We start from the raw sequence: 20635 nt of genomic DNA, 5'->3' as shown, positions 1-20635 counted from the left end.
TTGCCCGTCTGTCATGGCTCTTAACCGGTAAGGCTGCTCAACGCGTTTCTTACCTACAGGCAACTAGTTGTTTTGACTCTATTCAAGCTGGAAACGTTGTGCAGGCGGTAAATGGAGGAAACTTATGATTTCATTCCCTGTTTTGATCACAGTCATATTTTAAACCCACTGTATAGAAGTAATTAGGACATGCATCACAATGGAGGGGAAACCATTGGATCGGTAAAACTCAGAAGTTCCCTGTCTACCTGCCACAGGTCAGGCTGTAGGTGGGACGTCGACGATGCCTTGATGCTGCAGAGAAACAGAACATGTGTAATAAATAACCCTTGATGGAACAAGAACGGAGTAGAGTCTTGTTACATAAAGCTTGGTCAGTTGTAAAGACAAAGAGACACATCACTGCACACCTGGTTTGAAGGTGACAATAAAACTCGCCCAACAGCCACAACAGCCACCTGCCGCCACCCCTGATGCCAGCTGTGGCTGGTGACGGGTTGTCGTGAGTTGTGACGGGTTGTGAGGGGTTGTGGTGGGTTGTGATGGGTTGTGGTGAGTTGTGACGGGTTGTGGTGAGTTGTGACTGGTTGTGACGGGTTGTGGTAGGTTGTGGTGGGTTGTCGTGAGTTGTGATGGGTTGTGACGGGTTGTGGCGGGTTGTCTTGAGTTGTGACAGGTTGCGACGAGTTGTGGTGGGTTGTGACGGGTTGTGACGGGTTGTGACAGTTTGTCGTGAGTTGTGATGGGTTGTGGCGGGTTGTCTTGAGTTGTGACAGGTTGCCACGAGTTGTGGTTGGTTGTGACGGGCTGTGACGGGTTGTGACGGGCTGTGACGGGTTGTGGTGGGTTGTGACGGGTTGTGACAGGTTGTGACGGGTTGTGACTGGTTGTGACGGCTTGTGATGGGTTGTGACTGGTTGTGACGGCTTGTGACGGCTTGTGACGGGCTGTGACGGGTTGTGGTGGGTTGTGACGGGTTGTGACGGGTTGTGGTGGGTTGTGACGGGTTGTGACAGGTTGTGACGGGTTGTGACTGGTTGTGACGGGTTGTGACGGGTTGTGGTGAGTTGTGACGGGTTGTGGTGAGTTGTGACGGGTTGTGGTGGGTTGTCGTGGGTTGTGACAGGTTGCGGTTGGCTATGACTGGTTGTGACGGGTTGTGGTGAGTTGTGGTGAGTTGTGGTGGGTTGTGACTGGTTGTGACGGGTTGTGACGGGTTGTGAAGGGTTGTCGTGAGTTGTGACGGTTGTGACGGGTTGTCGTGAGTTGTGATGGGTTGTGACGGGTTGTGACGGGTTGTGACAGGTTGTCGTGAGTTGTGATGGGTTGTGACGGGTTGTGGCGGGTTGTCTTGAGTTGTGACAGGTTGCGACGAGTTGTGGTGGGTTGTGACGGGCTGTGACGGGTTGTGACGGGCTGTGACGGGTTGTGGTGGGTTGTGACGGGTTGTGACAGGTTGTGACGGGTTGTGACTGGTTGTGGCGGGCTGTGACGGGTTGTGGTGGGTTGTGACGGGTTGTGACGGGTTGTGGTGGGTTGTGACGGGTTGTGACAGGTTGTGACGGGTTGTGACTGGTTGTGACGGGTTGTGACGGGTTGTGGTGAGTTGTGACGGGTTGTGGTGAGTTGTGACGGGTTGTGACGGGTTGTGGTGGGTTGTCGTGGGTTGTGACAGGTTGCGGTTGGCTATGACTGGTTGCGACGGGTTGTGGTAGGTTGTGGTGAGTTGTGGTGGGTTGTGACTGGTTGTGACGGGTTGTGACGGGTTGTGAAGGGTTGTCGTGAGTTGTGACGGTTGTGACGGGTTGTCGTGAGTTTTGTGATGGGTTGTGACGGGTTGTGACGGGTTTGTGGTGGGTTGTCGTGAGTTGTGACGGATTGTGACAGGCTGTGACGGGTTGTGGTGGGTTGTGACGGGTTGTGGTGGGTTGTGACTGGTTGTGGTGGGTTGTCGTGAGTTGTGACGGATTGTGACGGGCTGTGACGGGTTGTGGTGGGTTGTGACGGGTTGTGGTGGGTTGTGACTGGTTGTGAAGGGTTGTCGTGAGTTGTGACGGGTTGTGACGGGTTGTCGTGAGTTGTGATGGGTTGTGACGGGTTGTGACGGGTTGTGAAGTGTTGTCGTGAGTTGTAATGGGTTGTGACGGGTTGTGACGGGTTGTCGTGAGTTGTGACGGGTTGTGACCGGTTGTGACGGGTTGTCGAGAGTTGTAACAGGTTGTGACAGGTTATGACGGGTTGTGAAGGGTTGTCGTGAGTTGTGACGGGTTGTGACGGGTTGTCGTGAGTTGTGACGTGTTGTGATGGGTTGTGACGGGCTGTGGCGGGTTGTGGTGGTTTGTGACTGGTTGTGACGGGTTGTGACGGGTTATGACGGGTTGTGAAGGGTTGTCGTGAGTTGTGACGGGTTGTGACGGGTTGTCGTGAGTTGTGACGTGTTGTGATGGGTTGTGACGGGCTGTGACGGGTTGTGGTGGTTTGTGACTGGTTGTGACGGGTTGTGACGGGTTGTCGTGATTTGTAACGGGTTGTGACGGGTTGTCGAGAGTTGTAACGGGTTGTGACGGGTTGTCGTGAGTTGTAACGGGTTGTGACGGGTTGTCGAGAGTTGTAACAGGTTGTGACGGGTTGTGAAGTGTTGTTGTGAGTTGTAATGGGTTGTGACTGGTTGTGACGGGTTGTCCTGAGTTGTAACGGGTTGTGACGGGTTGTTGTGAGTTGTAACCGGTTGTGACGGGTTGTTGTGAGTTGTAACCGGTTGTGACGGGTTGTGACGGGTCGTCGTGAGTTGTAACGGGTTGTGACGGGTTGTCGAGAGTTGTAACGGGTTGTGACGGGTTGTGACAGGTTGTGACAGGTTGTCGTGAGTTGTAACGGGTTGTGACGGGTCGTCGTGAGTTGTAACGGGTTGTGACGGGTTGTTGTGAGTTGTGACGGGTTGTGACGGGTTGTCGTGAGTTGTAACGGGTTGTGACGGGTTGTGACGGGTTGTTGTGAGTTGTGACGGGTTGTTGTGAGTTGTGACGGGTTGTGACGGGTTGTCGTGAGTTGTAACGGGTTGTGACGGGTTGTCGAGAGTTGTAACGGGTTGTGAAGTGTTGTTGTGAGTTGTAATGGGTTGTGACTGGTTGTGACGGGTTGTCCTGAGTTGTAACGGGTTGTGACGGGTTGTTGTGAGTTGTAACCGGTTGTGACGGGTTGTTGTGAGTTGTAACCGGTTGTGACGGGTTGTGACGGGTCGTCGTGAGTTGTAACGGGTTGTGACGGGTTGTCGAGAGTTGTAACGGGTTGTGACGGGTTGTGACAGGTTGTGACAGGTTGTCGTGAGTTGTAACGGGTTGTGACGGGTCGTCGTGAGTTGTAACGGGTTGTGACGGGTTGTTGTGAGTTGTGACGGGTTGTGACGGGTTGTCGTGAGTTGTAACGGGTTGTGACGGGTTGTGACGGGTTGTTGTGAGTTGTGACGGGTTGTTGTGAGTTGTGACGGGTTGTGACGGGTTGTCGTGAGTTGTAACGGGTTGTGACGGGTTGTCGAGAGTTGTAACGGGTTGTGACGGGTTGTTGTGAGTTGTAACGGGTTGTGACGGGTTGTCGAGAGTTGTAACAGGTTATGACGGGTTGTGACGGGTTGTGAAGTGTTGTTGTGAGTTGTAATGGGTTGTGACGGGTTGTGACGGGTTGTGACGGGTTGTCCTGAGTTGTAACGGGTTGTGACGGGTTGTTGTGAGTTGTAACGGGTTGTGACGGGTTGTTGTGAGTTGTAACCGGTTGTGACGGGTTGTGACGGGTCGTCGTGAGTTGTAACGGGTTGTGACGGGTTGTCGAGAGTTGTAACGGGTTGTGACGGGTTGTGACGGGTCGTCGTGAGTTGTAACGGGTTGTGACGGGTTGTGACGGGTCGTCGTGAGTTGTAACGGGTTGTGACGGGTCGTCGTGAGTTGTGACGGGTTGTCGTGAGTTGTAACGGTTGTGACGGGTTGTGACGGGTTGTTGTGAGTTGTGACGGGTTGTGACGGGTCGTCGTGAGTTGTGACGGGTTGTGACGGGTTGTTGTGAGTTGTGACGTGTTGTGACGTGTTGTGACGGGTTGTCGTGAGTTGTAACGGGTTGTGACGGGTCGTCGAGAGTTGTAACGGGTTGTGACGGGTTGTCGAGAGTTGTAACGGGTTGTGACGGGTTGTGACGGGTTGTCGTGAGTTGTAACGGGTTGTGACGGGTTGTGACAGGTCGTCGTGAGTTGTAACGGGTTGTGACGGGTTGTCGAGAGTTGTAACGGGTTGTGACGGGTTGTGACAGGTTGTGAAGTGTTGTCGTGAGTTGTAATGGGTTGTGACGGGTTGTGACGGGTTGTCGTGAGTTGTAACGGGTTGTGACGGGTTGTGACGGGTTGTGACGGGTCGTTGTGAGTTGTGACGGGTTGTGACGGGTTGTCGTGAGTTGTAACGGGTTGTGATGGGTTGTTGTGAGTTGTAACGGGTTGTGACAGGTTGTCGTGAGTTGTAACGGGTTGTGACGGGTTGTGACGGGTCGTCGTGAGTTGTGACGGGTTGTGACGGGTTGTTGTGAGTTGTGACGGGCTGCAGCAGCCCTCAGAGCCCAGATGAGGACCAAGGCCTAGTGGAAGATACATCCTGAATGTGTAAGGAGCATTTCCAGTAGGTGGGACTGAGGCTGGCTCTGCTACTGGGACGAAGCAGGTCCAGATCACGTTTGGACCAGATTCTCACTGGTTTAGTTGGTTAGTTAGTGTCCTGCAGCTTCCAGCCGAAGCCATGAACTAAATCATAACGTTGTTTAATGAAGGTCAACTGAAGGACTGTGGAGCCTCTACTGACTGAACTAACCCTCCACAATGGTTGGTTGCGACCCAAACGCCTTGTTCTGGCTTCACTGCTGTGAACGTGATGAAACAGGAGTAAAGCCAGGAAGTGTGTGTTTCAGTTGCTGAGTGTCTGTGGCGTCTTGAGTCATGTGGGGGCGTGCTGACTTCCTGATGTGAGGAAACTCTTTCGATGGAGACACTGAAACATTTCAGAAGTGATGTGGAAACACACTGAATCACACACAGACACATTTGACTGTTTCAGGGGAACCTGCATCCTGTTTGTCTGATGCTGCTGGCGACAGTTGTGCCACAGAACTGAGCAGCAGCTTGGCTTTGTCATCGCAGCAGTAATTCAGACTTCCTTAATTAAGGCGGCGGTGGAAACAACACGTGGAGCCTGACGCTCGTAAATGACCGACCCCGAGCCGAGACCTGAGAGGAGACATGGTGAGTGTGAGCACGTTTGTTCCTAGAGGACTCACCAGGTCACATTCAGCCACACAGGACCTTCGGGTCCAGAACCCAGAGGGCTGGACCGCTCCGCTTGCTGTAGCATGGGGCCCTGAGTGTCTGCAGAGGAGACGGTGTCCTGTGAGCACAGCTCAGACGCGTTATCTGCTTCCAAGGCCACCGCTTCCTGCTGGAGCATATTGGTTTGTGATGAACTCCCACGTCAGAGACAGTCTGGATCCGGACTCACGTTTTAACATCGCAGCCTCTAACCACATCTTCCCATTGGTTGAGGTTGGCTGCGTGATTTCCATGTTTCCATCCGATGCTTAGGAGGCTCACATCATGTGGTCCAGTCCAAATGTAATAGGTTCTGACTGGCCCACACGTATCGAGCGCTCTGGCAGACGCGATGTGCAGCTCGTCCTGTCAGGAGGAGCCCAGATCTGTGGAGGTGACTCCAGCAGGCGGAGGCGGAGGCGGAGGTCCGGCCTGTGGCTCAGCAGGGGGTCAACGCCGTAACTGATGCTGATGCTCACCTGTGTCCCGCAGAGCGGCGCCGTGCTGAACATGAGCCTCCCAGCGGTGCAGCCGTCCTCTCCACCTGCTGAGGACCCGGTCACGCCCCCACCCGTCACCACACCTCCACGCAAGGCTTCAGTCCGCCTGCAGGAGCGGTGGGTGTTCACTTACACTAGTGTTGCTAGAAAACATTTCTTCATCACTTTCATATTCAGGCCACAGGATGATCCACGAATGACCATTTTTGTGGCTGCAGGAACTTGAGCAGACGCTGTCTTTGACTTGTGTTCCTCTCTTTTCAGGCGAGGCTCCAACCTGTCGCTGCTGCTGGACGTCAGCAGCCTGGCGCTGGAGCCCGTCTGCGCCGTCACCACCCCGAAGGAGGTGTGGCTCCAGCTGCTCCACACCTCCAGCCGCCCGCTCACGCATGCGGCGCTGCAGCAGGCGGCTGCTGACGTCAACGCGCTCAATGAGGAGTATCAGGTAGAGGAGCGAGCGGCTCCACAGGGTCACAACCGGCCCTGTCTGTTCAGGCCTTTGAATGGAGGCGTCGCGGTTGGTCGGCGCTGGTGGTAGTTAGTTGCCCTTCACAGGGGGTGAATCAGGCGGGTTAGGGTTCGGGTTACACACATTTTAACCCTGATCTGCTCTGCTCGCAGAAAATCCCTCCAAACTTTGTGAGCGCTGCGGAGCTGGACGTCCCAGGACACATGATGAAAGACAGATACAAAAGCATCCTGCCAAGTGAGTGACGCACCTGCTCCCGCGTCCCGATCTGCCCGGGGTCTTACTGCCGTTTGCTGTTGTGTGTAGACCCTGAGAGCCGCGTGATCCTTAGGAGCCCGGAGGAGGAGGCGGGGCCCAACCGCTACATCAACGCCAACTACATCAGGGTTAGAGTCTCATCATATCCTCCTGAAAAATAAAATTTTAAAAATCTCTCATGTACCACTTACATAATTTAATATAGATACTTTAGATGTCAAACGGTAAGAAAATGTAGTCATTTGTCATTCTCATCTTGACCTAAAAACCTTTTACAACCTTAGAGTTAAAAAGTAGGGAGTAAATGTCCCATTTTATAAGAAAAAACAGCTGTTGCAGCATTTGAGCGACAGGCTAAAGGATAATGCACATAGATATTCTGATGTGAGATGGAAAAAAAGAGGTGACCAGGAACAGCAGAGGCCTTTACATTTATGTCAGCGCCGTCAACGACCACTGAATGGACCAACAGCAAACAATTAGAAATGATCAGCTGCTTGTTCTTGGTTCTGATGTTCCACAACAATCTGCAAATGTAACCTTTGAATTCCTCTAGTTTATGACTGTGAGGTCAGAGAGAAAATGTTTCCTTCCGTGTTTCATTAAAATGAAATGGAGCCGACAGAGTGTGACAGCGCTGCAGCGTGGGCGTCTTCTCGTGTGTGCGACAGCCAAACAAACAGATGCTCAGATATGAGCCGTCGGTTTGTCAGCGTGGGAGTCTGACAACCAGGAAAACCACAGGAAGTGAGGGAGGAAGTGACATGTCCCAGACTCACCCCAGGCCTCTCCCCGCTCCCTCCCCGGCAGCTGCCTGCTCTCGTGTCCCTGGAAGCCACACGTGAATTCCTTTTGTTACTGATACGAGGTCTTCATCGCTCACTTCCTGTTTCACGAGGACGTGGGTGGTTTCAGACGTGATGAAGTGGTTTCTTAAATCGCTCAGATCAGAATGAATGGTGCTCCACCACCTGAACATCCAGCTGTTTGCAAATGAATAGAAGCTAATTACACAACGTAACACAACCAATGTTACGTTTCTCTATGTAGAATCGAGGCCGAGCTTTAGCTGCCGAGACCGGGTCAGACGTTGATGGAGCTGGTGCTCAGAGCCGCTCTGCTCTCAGTGAGGCTGCTGTAGCTTGAGGTGCTGGCAGCTGGATGCTGCTGAGCTGCCTGATGTTCCTGTGTCTGTGCAGGGCTACCGGGGGGCTCCCAGGGCCTACATCGCCACCCAGGGCCCCATGCTACACACTGTGGCGGACTTCTGGGACATGGTGTGGCAGGAAAGGAGTAGCATCATCGTCATGGTGACCAGACTCAAGGAGAACAACGAGGTGAGCAGATTCCTCCTCTCACCTCAAGTTGTCTACTTCTTTGGGCGTTTCTTACGCTCAGTCTAACAGGTCTTGGTTGGTTCTGGTCTAGTTTCCCCCCTGATTTTAGTTACTATAAAATGTATGAGTCATAAATTGTACTAAAAGTAACTTAGTAATGTGTTCCTTTAACCATGGGTCCACATGAATACAGAAGAGACCTTTGTTTACATTCTGAGTTTGACCTTTGACCTCCTCCAATGCCTGGTGCTGTATTTGCTCCAGAAATGTGAGCTATACTGGCCCACAGCCCAAGAGAAGGACAAAGACGATAAAGGAAGAGGACAGAAGGGAGGGAGGACGGAGAGACGGGCCAGTTCGGCAGGTTCTCCTCAGATGTGACGGACAGCCAGGATAGAGGCGGGGGTTCTCTGTCACCGACATGGAGATCCAGGTACAGTTGATCCTATACTGTAACTCCCATGGAAGCCTGGCTCTCATCTTCAGTGCTCAAGTGCAGGCAGACGCTTCTACGTTCACTGTCTGCGACTGATCACTGTTTAACCTGAACCAATGTCGTGGCGCGGGACCCGGGTCGGGCTCTGCCGGTCCAGACTCAGCACACGCTGCAGCACTTTGCTATGAAGATATTTGAATTGCGTCATTGACAGATTCTGATCTGAGATGAGTCGACCACAGGAACGATCCCATCATCAGTGGTGATTGCGACCATGAGCAGTGTTCAGATCAGGAGATAAAATATGTAGCAAACCTCTGAGCAGCTTCTCTGTGTGTGCAGTTGTGTTCGGAGTGTCGTCCTCTCAGACACTATTGGTTCACCTCCTGGCCCGACCACCACATCCCACAATGCACCGCTCCTCTGCTCAGGCTGGTGGAGGAGGTGGAGACGTACAGCAGGTCCCGCCCACCGCCCAGTGATCGGCCAATCACGGCCCCTGGCGCAGGTGCAGGACCAATTGTCGTCCACTGCAGGTTGGTTCCGTTTCCTGTGGCTGGAAGTAGGTTGGTAACAGTTGATCCAGAAAACCAACGTCACATGTCACTAATTCAGAGTGTGAGAGTTAGACGAGGATTCCAGGCTTTGACAGAACCAAGCTGCAGGTGGACTCCGCCTGTTTTATATGTGAGGCTCCGAGTGACACAGACCAGTCAGCACATGTCAGAACCACCCAATTCTCACGGTGTCTGATCAGTTGTGCTGATGTTCACCCTGGTCTTCCTGCAGCGTAGGGAGCAGGAGAGTCTCTTTTCACTACAGCATATAAACAAATCTTGTCTTTAAGACGAACACGTATGTGTGTGCCACAGATTATTAATATCCACGTTAATAATCAAAAGATTTTGTTAATTATGGGCGATTTGTAAAAGACCAAACTGTGTGAAATTCTTCCTCATTGGTTCCATCGTTAAACAGTGAAACAGCTTGTTCCCTGTCAGAGCAGCCAACAACAGCTGCTCAACAAGGTCCACGTCGTCTGACTCAGACCTACACAAACAAGCATGAAGTGAATTACGGTTGTCCTGCTCGCAGTGCTGGGATAGGCCGCACCGGCTGCTTCATAGCCAGCAGCATCTGTTGTGAGCAGCTCAGAGACACGGGCCAGGTGGACATCCTGGAGACAGTGTGTCAGCTGCGCCTGGACAGGTCAGTGAGCTCATGGAATGTCCGCCTTCAACCGGAGCCTGTTTAACCTGGGCCTACCTGTCCATTACAGGGGAGGCATGATCCAAACCACAGAGCAGTACCAGTTTCTGTACGCCACACTGGCCCAGCACAGCTCCCAGCTACAGCGCAAGCAGGTACACGACCCAATGCAGCACGTGTGCTCTGACAGCGACTGGCAGCAGCAATGAGTTTTAGCCTTTCAGAAATGAAGACTAATGTAAATGGTGTCAGTCGCTAGTGTGTCACAGTTCACATCATTCACAGAGGTAATGAGGTTAAAATGTGCTTTGTAGTATGAAAATGCTTCGAATGGATCCTACACCATTTTTACTTTGTGTTGTCATGTTAAGTCTTCAACATGCTGTTTGTGCTCATTATTCTTTTTTGCACAAATTGAAATGGGTGTTTTCTTTTTGCCAGGAGCAGAACCTGCTCGGTGCACAGCAGAACTCAGACCAGCAAGTCAGCATACAGCTCCAGAACCTGCAGCTGGACAGTACACAAAGCAAGACCAGGGAGGCCTCAGAACCACTCACACAGTGAATGCATTGATTATAATGAGCAGACATCACCAGCAGCAAAACCCAAAGAACTGATGCCGTTAAAAAGTAAGACTTTGGGAATCTGCAGCCATCACACAAACCTAACATCCCAGAACAGAACTAATCAACAGAGAAAAAAAGCTTGTGGAAAATGTCCCATAAATATTAACAAAAGTCTAAGTCAAATAAAAAAGAAACATTCTCTGCCACAGTCATGTGGCATATGTTTTCTTACCAATTTGAACTAAAACAATTAAATTCAGCTCTGGAAATAAGAATAGAAACTTACTAACATTTTATATAGAATAGACATTAATATTCCTGTTTAAGTCATTAACAAAGCTTGTTACTCATTCAACTTCTTGTTATTCACCATTTTGTGATGATTTTGTCTCCTTTTTGTTCCTATTTGTTTTGTGTGTTCTTATTTATTGTGAGCTTCCTTCTATGCGTTCTGCTGACAGCTGCTATCGGTGTGGTTGTATGTGTTTCCCTCACATTTTGTTCTCCAGGGTAATAACCACACGCTACCATTAAACCAGATTTAAATTTCTTAATTCTGTGCCTTTAAGTATTTAATATTTACATCATTTGATCCAATGTTTTGGGAAACCTTAAAGCAGGCGTACAACCTCCTGCTTCACTGCATCATGTCAATTCCCACAGTTTAAGCCTTTAATTAACTAATTGAGCTGGAAAACACTCAAATTATTACTGCATGAAGCAGAGTAATGCATTAATTCTAAAGTATGTCAATGTTTTTACGATACTGCAAAATTAGAAATTTGTATAGCAGGAAATTTAGAATTTTTAGTTTCTACAGAATTAGATGCAGATGGTCTCGGCCAGGAAGGTCTTGTGTTCGATGTCTGGTCGCCCAGGTTTACAGCGCCACTCTGTGCGCAGCATGGCGCCATCTAGTGGCTTAACCCTGCAGGTCCAGCACAACCTGCGAATCTGTGATAATTGCCTATAAATTAATACGTGCATGTGTTTATTATGAGTTGCAGCTTTTCTAGATTGAGAAAAGGATAATTAACTGATTGGTGCTTAAGACTGTAAAGTTCTCATCAGCGAGTGATGTCTGTTACCTTCCGCACTGGTCGCCGTTTACAGCCTTTGCTGCATAAATTAAGGCCTAGTCCAGGTACTAATGAGCCAAACAGCAACATGGACACTCTTATAGAAATACTGATTAGTGTATTTATTTTCGTTTATTAAAATATTGTTTTCTACTTGTTATGTCTAGTGTTCTGAATGTGTTATGATTAGATTTTTTGTATTTTGTATAAACTCAGCTGATGCAAAGCCTCTGGAATTACCTATGAAATGTACAAACAGCGCTGCCTTGTCTCCAAAATAAAGTAAAATACAGAAATAAAATCGTATCGTCTAATGTTCAATATGATGTGACGATTACTATAATTAACTGTATTTAATGTACACACACACACATACATATATATACCCACGTATACATATATGTATATATAGCAGCTACTTAATATTTGAGGTTTTCTTTATAAAGCAATTGCATTATATTTGAAGTTTGTTTTGAAAGGATGCGAGCTGTCATTTCCGTCTTGACGGCGCTGGTGGTAGAAGGCGTAGCTGGTAAACACTAGAGGAAGCTGAAAACACACTGCCGATATTAGAGCCTGAAAACGCCGACCTAAGTGTTCATTACCGGTCGTATAAAGTCAGTCGGTGTCGCTCGTCTTTCCGTTGCCACTACTGCTTGTAGCCGCGGCTGTCAGCGTCTACAAAAAGGCTGTCGCTGTGTTAGCCCCCTAGCTTGCTAGCATAGCCACCTAGCCGTAACTAGCATTAGCATCAAACGACAAAAATGATAGCGCTGATCAACAAACTGCTGGACTGGTTCAAGGCGCTCTTCTGGAAGGAGGAGATGGAGCTCACTCTGGTGGGACTGCAATACTCCGGGAAAACGACCTTTGTCAACGTGATAGCGGTACGTTTGAGGCGAATGTAGCCACTCACAGATGTGCTAATGTCAGCTGTCAATTAGCATCTGGCTACATCTATTGTTACCCTGCGGTGGTGAGGTCAGCTAGCCGTCGGTTCCACCTAGCTGGAAGGCGAGAGAGTCGGCGTGATTTTTATTATGAGCCGCAGTATGTACAGTTAGCTGGTTAAAACCCGAGCGTTTCTGAGCGTGAAGCTTTTTGTTGTTAACCCCCCGCAGTAGCTCAGGGTCGCTAAAACCAGCACATCTGCACCAGCGGATGTTTCTATTATACTGTAAATGTAACAGAAGAGCCATTAGGGGCTGGACTCGCAGCCCGGTGCTGTTGTCAGCACCGCAGGTAGGGTTTGTGGTCCGGTGTCAGGGTAGACCCCCACCTCACCCCACCCCACCCCACCTTTAAGACGGATCCTCCCGCCGTGGTCACACCCAAGCGGCTCTCGTGCTCCACCAGCAGAAAAGTGCTGTGACGTCAGCTTTACCTTTAAACTCTGGGGTGACCTGACAATGTGGGACTTTACCGAAAGACATGTATGTGTAACGTTTGGTGCCAGGTTTTCCTTTCTAGAGCGTGACAAACGTTTTCAAGTATTAGGGATGTTTGAGGGCAGTGGGCAGCAACTGATGATTAGCTTTTCATTAATAAAATCACTGCAACCTGCAACCTAATAAGTTCAGTTTGTGTCTTACTTTTTTTGATTCACGCACCTGCAACAAGTCTGAATATGTCAGGTTGTGTTGCAGACTGCGAAGCTCTCCTGTTTAGGCTTCTCCACCAACTTTGATGTTCAGTCATGGGACTGTGAGAATGCACAGACTCTTTGACACATGGCAGCATCTCCTCTGTGTGTGTGAGAATGTGGGAAAAGCACACTGCTTTTAACATTGGGTTTGAGAGAGAGAGAGAGAGAGAGAGAGCGCACGCGCACGCGCACGCAAGTGTCCTGCACTTGACAGTTTGTCCTCTGTTTATGTGACACAAGTTTTGTGCAGTATTGTAATATATTTGAGAGTGTGTGTGTTTCAGTCTGGACAGTTCAGTGAAGACATGATTCCTACAGTTGGCTTCAACATGAGGAAGATAACTAAAGGCAACGTCACCATCAAGGTTGGTAGTTCACTTCCCCGTTATTTCTCTTTGCTTGTCATTATTCTCAGAATAAACAAGACATATTTATTTAAAGTGTTTATCAACAAAGTGTGAGGTTCTGATTTCATAACGCACATTAAACCCAAAGGTAGAAACACTAAAGCATGTAAACCACTGAACAACAACAATCTGAGGGAACAGTTACATATCAAGACGTTTTGGGCAAATGCCAACCAAACAGTAGGTATTGGTTGTAGCAGGGTCTTCATGTGCCGTCACTGTTCTGTGGCCTCAGTTTTGATTCCTTCAATATTTTCTGTCAGTTATTCTTAATGGATTTTCTGTATACATGCTCTAAAGTTTTATTCTGTGTTTTATGTGTGTAGCTGTGGGATATCGGCGGTCAGCCTCGCTTCAGGAGCATGTGGGAGCGCTACTGTCGAGGAGTCAGTGCTATAGTGTAAGACCTGATCTCTGCTGCTGCCCCCGTCACATAAACTGTGTCTATGGATGTTTGTGTCTGTAGCCACTGAAATGAACCGTTTCGCTCTGAAGTCCTAGTCTGTGGTTTGGCCTAACTTTCACATTTTCAAACATTTGTTTTGCTGGGGGGACACGAGGATTATTCAGCAGTGTTGAATTATCCTCACGACCTGTGTCATATTAACTCAGAGTAACAAATGGGTCAGATTTATGTAACAGTGAGCATCAAAGTTGGTAGCGTGCACGTGGGATGGAGTAAAAGGGATACTGAGGGGCTGTGACAGTCTTTTGTTGCCTCTTTTTGAGTTTTAGCAGGACTCAGCATCATTACAGAGTAAATGCCCAGCTGAGGCAGCCGTGAACATTTGGACAGCTAAAAAAACATTGAAATGTTGTGGATTAAACTTCAAGTGAACGTACACACATGAACTAAGTGTTTTCTGTTCCAGTTACATGGTGGACGCCGCAGACCCAGAAAAGATTGAAGCCTCCAAGAACGAGCTCCACAATCTGCTAGATAAACCGCAGCTGCAAGGAATTCCTGTAAGAGCACTGCTGCAGCAGACTCTTCTGAAATGATGTGACAGGTAGCATTACTACTAAAAGCGTTTTTAATCTGTTTGTCTTCAGGTTTTGGTTCTGGGCAATAAGCGGGACCTACCTGGAGCTCTGGATGAGAAGGAGCTCATAGAGAGGATGTAAGTCCACCCAGCACACGGGCTCTTGGTTCTTAAAGGTTGAGTGAGTGTCAGTAGAATTGATGTGTTTGACTGTTCCCCAACTAAAAGAGCGTCAACTTAAAATGTATGAGACTAAGCTTCTGCAAAAACTGTTTCATTTTTGACCTTGAATGTTTCAGCTTCTGACAGCACTTTTTGTAGTTGGCTTCTGCAGCTCAATGCTTATGTGTTCTGAAATGCATATGCAATCAGGAAACACTAGCTATGTTGGCACTGAAGTGTGATTTCAGACTGGTGCACAGCGAGTAGCACATCAGCTTCAGAGATGCTGCGTTCAGAGCTTCTTGCTCATCACTTATGAACATTACGATTGTTTGCCATCATTTGAAACGTCACACTATAGACAGTACAGCAGTAACATGACATCAGCTGGTTGAATGCATCCATTTGTTTTCATGTGCTCATTTTGTGTCTAAATCAGGAACCTGTCAGCAATTCAGGACAGAGAGATCTGCTGCTACTCCATCTCCTGCAAAGAGAAAGACAACATTGGTATGACACACCTGAGTGAGAGGTTTTATTCAACAACAAAGTTATTCTCCTATGATCTGATCAGTAAAGAATGAAACACTTCTAGATATCAGGTCAGTGATTAATAGAGTTTAACGTTCTTGTCTAACAGTTTGCCGAGTGTCTATGGTTTGGAGTTCAGTCTCACTGCTGTGTTCCCGTTTCGTGGTTCCAGACAACAGCCTTGTTTGTCTGTACCATAAACCACACACACTCATTTTAACCAGGTGCTTTTCTGGACTTTAGTCATCATTTATTTAACAGGGACAGTCTGCAGTCACCCATGACTACAAGTAAAAATTGGGCAGTGGCCAATCTGTAACAAAGTGATGATTAGCTTCATTCTGAGTTTACTGACCACACACACGTCCTGCAGTCGCTCGAGAAAGCGTCTGTTTTCAACAACCGAAGCAAAACTCAAAACTGTAATGAGTTCAAGCCTAGTCAAGAGCAGGAAGGCGATCAATTAATGCAGGACTCCCCTAATTTATTATTTACAGGGGACAGAACTTCTGTAGCTCTTTAGTGTGTGATTGTTTAAAAATGTGTTCATAGGCTGTGTTCAATTGACGTGTGTCTGTGCCAGCTCGGCTGAGCGTATGTGAACATGGTCACCAGGGTTGTTACCTAGAAGTGGCCAATCAGGCTAATTAACATGAGCAGCCTGCAATTAATAATAATTAAAACTCTGTGTCTGTGAACCTCATCCATTCACTCTGTCGCTCTTTCTCACTCACTCACCTTTCTCTCTGCAGACATCACTCTCCAGTGGTTGATCCAACACTCCAGGACTAAGAGGAGTTCCTGAAAACAGAGCAGGCCATGTCCAGTTAACCTGTCTCTGACCAAACCCTCAGAACCCCCCCCAGCCCAGTTATCCTGTCCACTCATCTCACCCTATCCTCAAATTGAGACCTGACTCCAGTGACCCTCAGCCTCCCCCCCAGGATGCACTGATTCCTCTGAGTATTGTACTGAGCTGTGAGACGTGAAGGGAACTGGTTTGAAACCAAAGCAGAACATCATCTTCTTTTGCATGTTTTTTTATGCAGACAAATAAGTTCAGCTTTCATCAGTTCATTGTGTCTCATGACTGAACAGAAGCCTGTCACTCACCCAGCAGCAGCAGCAGCATTATGTCCACAAATTAGCTCAAAGTTCTCACTAATTTATTGGAATCTGATCCAGAAAGGAACTGCCAGCAGAAATGTAAAATCCAGTGTTCCACTGTATCTGAGTCTATGTTGGTCTACATCCTCTTCACAGTGTGATGTGGAGCCATGTTGGTGCTGTCTCTCGATGGATACTGTGATCACATGCAGCAGTTTGTGTCAGTAGTGGCACAGATGAGTTCAGTCATATGGCAGTAAGCTCTACACTACTAACTAAACACTGTATGCGTGTCTGCAGCTTTCAAATGAAACAGGCAAAGAAAAGTGGTATCAGTGCATCTGAAGCGCTCCACACAACGGCCTCCGTCAGAATCGGTAAGGTTCCCTGTGGTCTTTCCCCAGAGTGGGTCGCTGGTCAGCAGAGGCTGCTGTGTGGCTCGGTGCTCCCTCCTCACCATCACGTATTTGCCCTCGTTTTACGTTCCCCCTTCCTCCGTCTCCTCACAGCCTTCATCCATCGTCACATGAGCGTCTCCATGTCTGTTGTAAACAGCTTGTTTCCTTTTCTTCTTTTTGGGTGTTAACCTTTCATCGCCGCCTATTCCCGTCCCTCGCCCTGGCTCAAGCGAGGGATTGAAGACCTTTTTATTGCACTGTTTGTTTGGTTTTGTAAGATATTAATGAGAGTAATGTTAATAATCTTATTGTGACATAACCTGGTCTGTTGGCATTTAATGAAGTGGTACTTAAACTGAAGACGTTTCTGTTTATATGTGTGTAATAAGCTTTTTATTTCTTACTTGTTATATATTTTTATTTTTATGATTGTTTTATTTTGTAGGTTCTCTGGATGTTTAGCCAGAGTTCAGTGTTTTGTGCCGAGGTCAGCTCATGTGCCAGAAGTGTCACATCATCAACATGTAATCAAGTCAGAGAGAGCGGATCGGCGTAAATACGATTCATAGACGCTCCCACGTACCAGCTGCATATCTTGGTTTTAATGAGACCTTTGTCATTTTAAGTTGGTCGTGACACAGCTTCATGATTCATAACATCAAATCAGACAAAGACATCCTGTCAAGCGCGACTCAGTTCTGATATGGCTCAAATGTCTCTAGATGCCAAATCATTCAGAGTTTATGATCAGTGGCAGCACAAATGTAAAATTCCCCCTCTGTATTAAAATGCTAGATTGACAGAAACTGTTCATTTGACAAAATTGAAACCTTAAACTGGCTGTAGCTATTTTCATGATGATTCTGCTGAAATACTGTAAGGCCATAGTTCAAACCAGAACAGGTCCTAAAAGCAAAATCACACATGATTTCAGTCAAATTTAAATTATCGGGAACATACGATGAGGCGTCCACTGTCTCTGTGCAATAACCATTAGCATTAAATTCTCACTTTATTGTCACACTACGTCTATTTATTTGTTTTCTTTTGGGTTAAATTTGGACTTGTCCTGGTTCTGACAACAGCCATTTAGACTGTAGAACAAACTAAAGGTTGAAAGGTTTTCCATTATTGTAACAAAGTTGAGCTCTCAGCAGCGTAGATGAGGATCGACCGTCAGTTTTCCACTGAGTTGCAACTAAAGACCATCAGACAATTCAAGTTGCCTGTTGCTCAGCACACAAACGATTGGAAATTTTGTGATATTGTGGGAAGCAGGATTTAGACAGGACGCATACAGTGTGTGTTGTCTCTGTCCGTATCCACAATGTTAGTCTGTGGCCATGTTTAGTGTTAAAATGCTGATCCTCCAGAAAAGGCAGATTGGGTTTAACATGTTAATGTCAGAATTCGGGTCAAAGTTTCAGCAAAGTCTTCAGTCCTGTGGAAACAGTGGAAAGCTGCAGACGGTGTCAGAGCTCGGAGGTTCCAGCCCAGAACCACGTAGATGAGCTGCTCACTAACTGGAAGACCTTACTGGCTGTTTCGCGCAGAGCAGCTGCTCCAGGAAACAGGTTCTTGTTCAGAAAAATAAACAGAACTTTATCATGCGCAGTATTATCAGATTGTTGAGGGAATTTCAATCACATCAGCTACCAGAGCTCTTCTTCATTTGATAACATGCAGCACAGAGGTATCGGCAGTCGGGTGTCGATCTGAACCACGACGACCCAAAACAGCTCAGCTCACTCAGTACAGTCCCCGAGGATCGACGTGTTGGTTCGTCAGCCACTGTGACTAGTTGACCACGCTCACAGGTTTGTATCCAATCAGAGTCCCGTGTGTGAACCATGAAGTCCTCCTGCAGCTCGGTTCTGGTCGGCTCTGGGCCGTTCGGGTCACATACTGAGGGCAGGGATTGTGTGATCTGAGTATGAACCTTTAGACATGACATCACTAAACTGGAATATGGTCATTGTAATAAGAGTTTGATCTTTTTAATAACCTACAAACCTGGACTGTTTATCGACTTTAAAACGTCACTAACAGCAGTTTGATCAGCAACAAAATGTTTCAAAATTCAGCCAGAGCTCAAGTCACAGTGAACAGAGCGAAGAACAGAGGTCACAAGCTGTTCTCTGAGCGGCTGCTTTGGTTTTTGGCTTCATGCAGCCGATACCTGGACCTTCCATGGTACCACAGCGTAGATGGAGTGTGTGGACCTTTCCCCGTCCTGTTGCTGGTCTTCCACTGACTGACGCTGGATTGAAGTGCACGTCCACCTTTGAACGTGCAGGATGAGCACGGTGACACCAGCCTGTCACTCTGAACCTGTTTGTACATTATGCTTTGATTCTGTTGCTTTAATGTGTTTTAATAGAAACATGCCTGTGTATGATACTAATTAAATTAAACTACGGAGAAACTACAGTGATGTACGATGATTGATGAGACGGGTCCAGACCCCAGAGATTGATGGAACAAGACAAGATGTGCAGCACAAACGTTTCCTAATAAAGAATATGATGTTTATATTACATAAAAAGTATAGAATAAAAATGGAGCCCGGTTAATGGCACAGTAGACTCACCTGCCTGATGACAGACAGTTCAACTGGTGCCACCAGCAGGTGGCAGCACAAACAGCAGAACCTGTCGCTCTCTCATCCGGAGCTGGAGCCCGTCCCGTCGTGGTGTCTGGGAAGCTGGGCCATGGTCCGGTCCAGGCTCAGCTGTGCGTTCTGTTGTGTCAGGTCTAGGGTCAGACCCAATTTGTCACTTTAGCAGTTCAGCTGCTCAGTGATTCAGTTGGAGTCTTTTAGGTTCTGGTCTTTAGGTTCTGGTCCGGGTCGGGTCCAGTTTATGACTGGTGTGTTGTACAGGTGCCTACAGCTGTTGACAGGCCTGAGCCTCGTTCAGCTCTCAGGTCACTCGGCTGCTTTATTGAGTTTAGAGCAGAAAGAATGTGGATCTGGACTTTCTCAGCGCCTCAAAAGCAGAAGAACAAAAGCAGCAGGAAAAGCTGCTCGTCTGGTCACTTGGCTGCGACGTGATCTCCCTGGTAAAAGCCTGGAGCTCTGTTGTGTTCCCATCCCTCCGTCTGTCCATCCCTCAGACCCTCCTTTGTTTTTTCCACTCTGTGCTACTTGTCAACAAGTGGCTGAACCTTTTTTCACTGTGTGGAGCTACTTTTATAGCGATCGACAAAGGAGCAGGGCTCAGTGTTTCCTGTCTGCGGCACAAGGTGGTCCCACCATCGTGTGTGTGAGCTTCAACCCAGCTCTCCATCGGGACCCCATGCTCATTGTCATGACAACCGCACCCCCCTTCCTCCGTCCGACCCTCATCAGTTTTCCCACAGAACAAAACCAACATTGTGCTCCTGGTTTTCTGTGTTTGTGAGAGAGAGATAGATAGATAGAGAGAGAGAGAGAGAGAGAGAGAGAGAGAGAGAGAGAGAGAGAGAGAGAGACATTCAGGTCAGATTAGTTTGTGTCCATTGAGCTCGCATTCAAACTTACAAAAACTTGGGTCTCTTCCTTCTCTGGCCTCATGCTGCTGATGAGACGGCCGATACTTCACATCAGTGAGCAAGAGCTTCACTACTGAGACCAACGTGCAGCAGCCGCTTCCTCATCAGGTGTTTGGGCTGTGCTGACTCACTGTTGAAGATGATGCTCCAGGCAGGACGGCAGCGGAGCAGTGGATCAGGCTGAGCCTTGAGCTTTGTGGGGCTCCGACCTGTGACCTCCCCGTGGTTGTGTAACTGCAGCTGGTTCCCGTCCAGTCTGTGTGTGTGTGGCTTCATTAGTGAACAGAGGCGGTCTGTTCACTAGTCTGTATCCGAGGGGCGAGCTCTCATCACTACTAATGAGAACAACATCACAACCTCCTCAACCTCTGTTCCCCAACTCAGCATCAACCTCTCCCCTCTCTCTTCGTCTTGTCATCATTGTTTGCTACAATCAGCCCTAAAGTGTCGGCCTGCTGATAAATGTTAGATAAGCTCATTATTATTCTACGTTAGTTTGTGGCTCATATGTCACTAATTTAGATTTTACACCATTTTCAACCTGCAAATGAATTTTTATTAGAGCTAATCTTAACACGATCTGTAACTTTCTGCATATTTGAGTGGATGGCTTTGTTTCGTGCCCCAGTGCTGATGATGTCACTCACTCCTCATTTAAGATTCCATAGCTTCATGTGTTTGA

At 48.1% G+C, this 20635-nt stretch overlaps 3 protein-coding genes across 4 annotated transcripts; 2 read left to right on the top strand and 1 right to left on the bottom strand.

Annotated features, from left to right (window-relative positions):
* Positions 1-244: 244 nt before the first annotated feature.
* LOC129604326 (mucin-2-like) lies at positions 245-5474 on the bottom strand. The gene is made up of 3 exons (XM_055510261.1): positions 5308-5474; positions 364-2024; positions 245-294 (listed from the first exon to the last, which is right to left on the bottom strand). The coding sequence occupies exons 1-3, from the start codon at positions 5472-5474 to the stop codon at positions 245-247; spliced, it is 1878 nt and encodes a 625-aa protein (XP_055366236.1).
* LOC114858306 (tyrosine-protein phosphatase non-receptor type 7-like) lies at positions 5279-11490 on the top strand. Its single transcript, XM_055510488.1, is given in 13 exon segments — positions 5279-5729; positions 5828-5952; positions 6100-6280; positions 6457-6541; positions 6611-6690; positions 7762-7899; positions 8164-8209; positions 8212-8294; positions 8297-8332; positions 8678-8871; positions 9431-9544; positions 9615-9699; positions 9986-11490. Coding segments are annotated over 13 exon segments (1332 nt in total). The 5' UTR covers positions 5279-5687; the 3' UTR covers positions 10109-11490.
* A 179-nt stretch (positions 11491-11669) lies between these two features.
* Positions 11670-18852, top strand: LOC114858347 (ADP-ribosylation factor-like protein 8A). Of its 2 annotated transcripts, none has more exons than XM_029155502.3 (7): positions 11670-12076; positions 13119-13199; positions 13568-13641; positions 14114-14207; positions 14295-14362; positions 14826-14988; positions 15670-18852. In XM_029155502.3, exons 1-6 carry the CDS (start codon positions 11954-11956, stop codon positions 14968-14970), a joined length of 585 nt encoding a protein of 194 aa, XP_029011335.1. In that variant the 5' UTR covers positions 11670-11953; the 3' UTR covers positions 14971-14988; positions 15670-18852. The 2 variants fall into 2 exon arrangements, with proteins under 2 accessions (XP_029011335.1, XP_029011336.1); XM_029155503.2 differs by having other exon boundaries at positions 11672-12076; positions 14826-14896; positions 15670-17443.
* Positions 18853-20635: the final 1783 nt, after the last annotated feature.

Source organism: Betta splendens, chromosome 7, assembly GCF_900634795.4.
Source record: "Betta splendens chromosome 7, fBetSpl5.4, whole genome shotgun sequence".
Classification (NCBI taxonomy): Eukaryota; Metazoa; Chordata; class Actinopteri; order Anabantiformes; family Osphronemidae; genus Betta; species Betta splendens.
The sequence above is the reverse complement of the archived record's forward strand: the minus strand, read 5'-3'. Positions and strand labels throughout refer to the sequence as shown.

Excerpts from the sequence above, each read along its gene's own strand:
- LOC114858347 (XM_029155502.3), top strand. The coding sequence starts at position 11,954 with ATGATAGCGCTGATCAACAAACTGCTGGACTGGTTCAAGGCGCTCTTC. Across the intron at positions 13,642-14,113 it reads CGAGGAGTCAGTGCTATAGT|TTACATGGTGGACGCCGCAG; the intron begins GTAAGACCTGAT and ends TTTCTGTTCCAG. Across the intron at positions 14,363-14,825 it reads AAGGAGCTCATAGAGAGGAT|GAACCTGTCAGCAATTCAGG; the intron begins GTAAGTCCACCC and ends TGTCTAAATCAG.
- LOC129604326 (XM_055510261.1), bottom strand. The coding sequence starts at position 5,474 with ATGCTCCAGCAGGAAGCGGTGGCCTTGGAAGCAGATAACGCGTCTGAG. Across the intron at positions 2,025-5,307 it reads GTGTGGCTGAATGTGACCTG|TCACAACCCACCACAACCCG; the intron begins GTGAGTCCTCTA and ends CTTCACAACCAG. Across the intron at positions 295-363 it reads TACAACTGACCAAGCTTTAT|CATCAAGGCATCGTCGACGT; the intron begins GTAACAAGACTC and ends GTTTCTCTGCAG.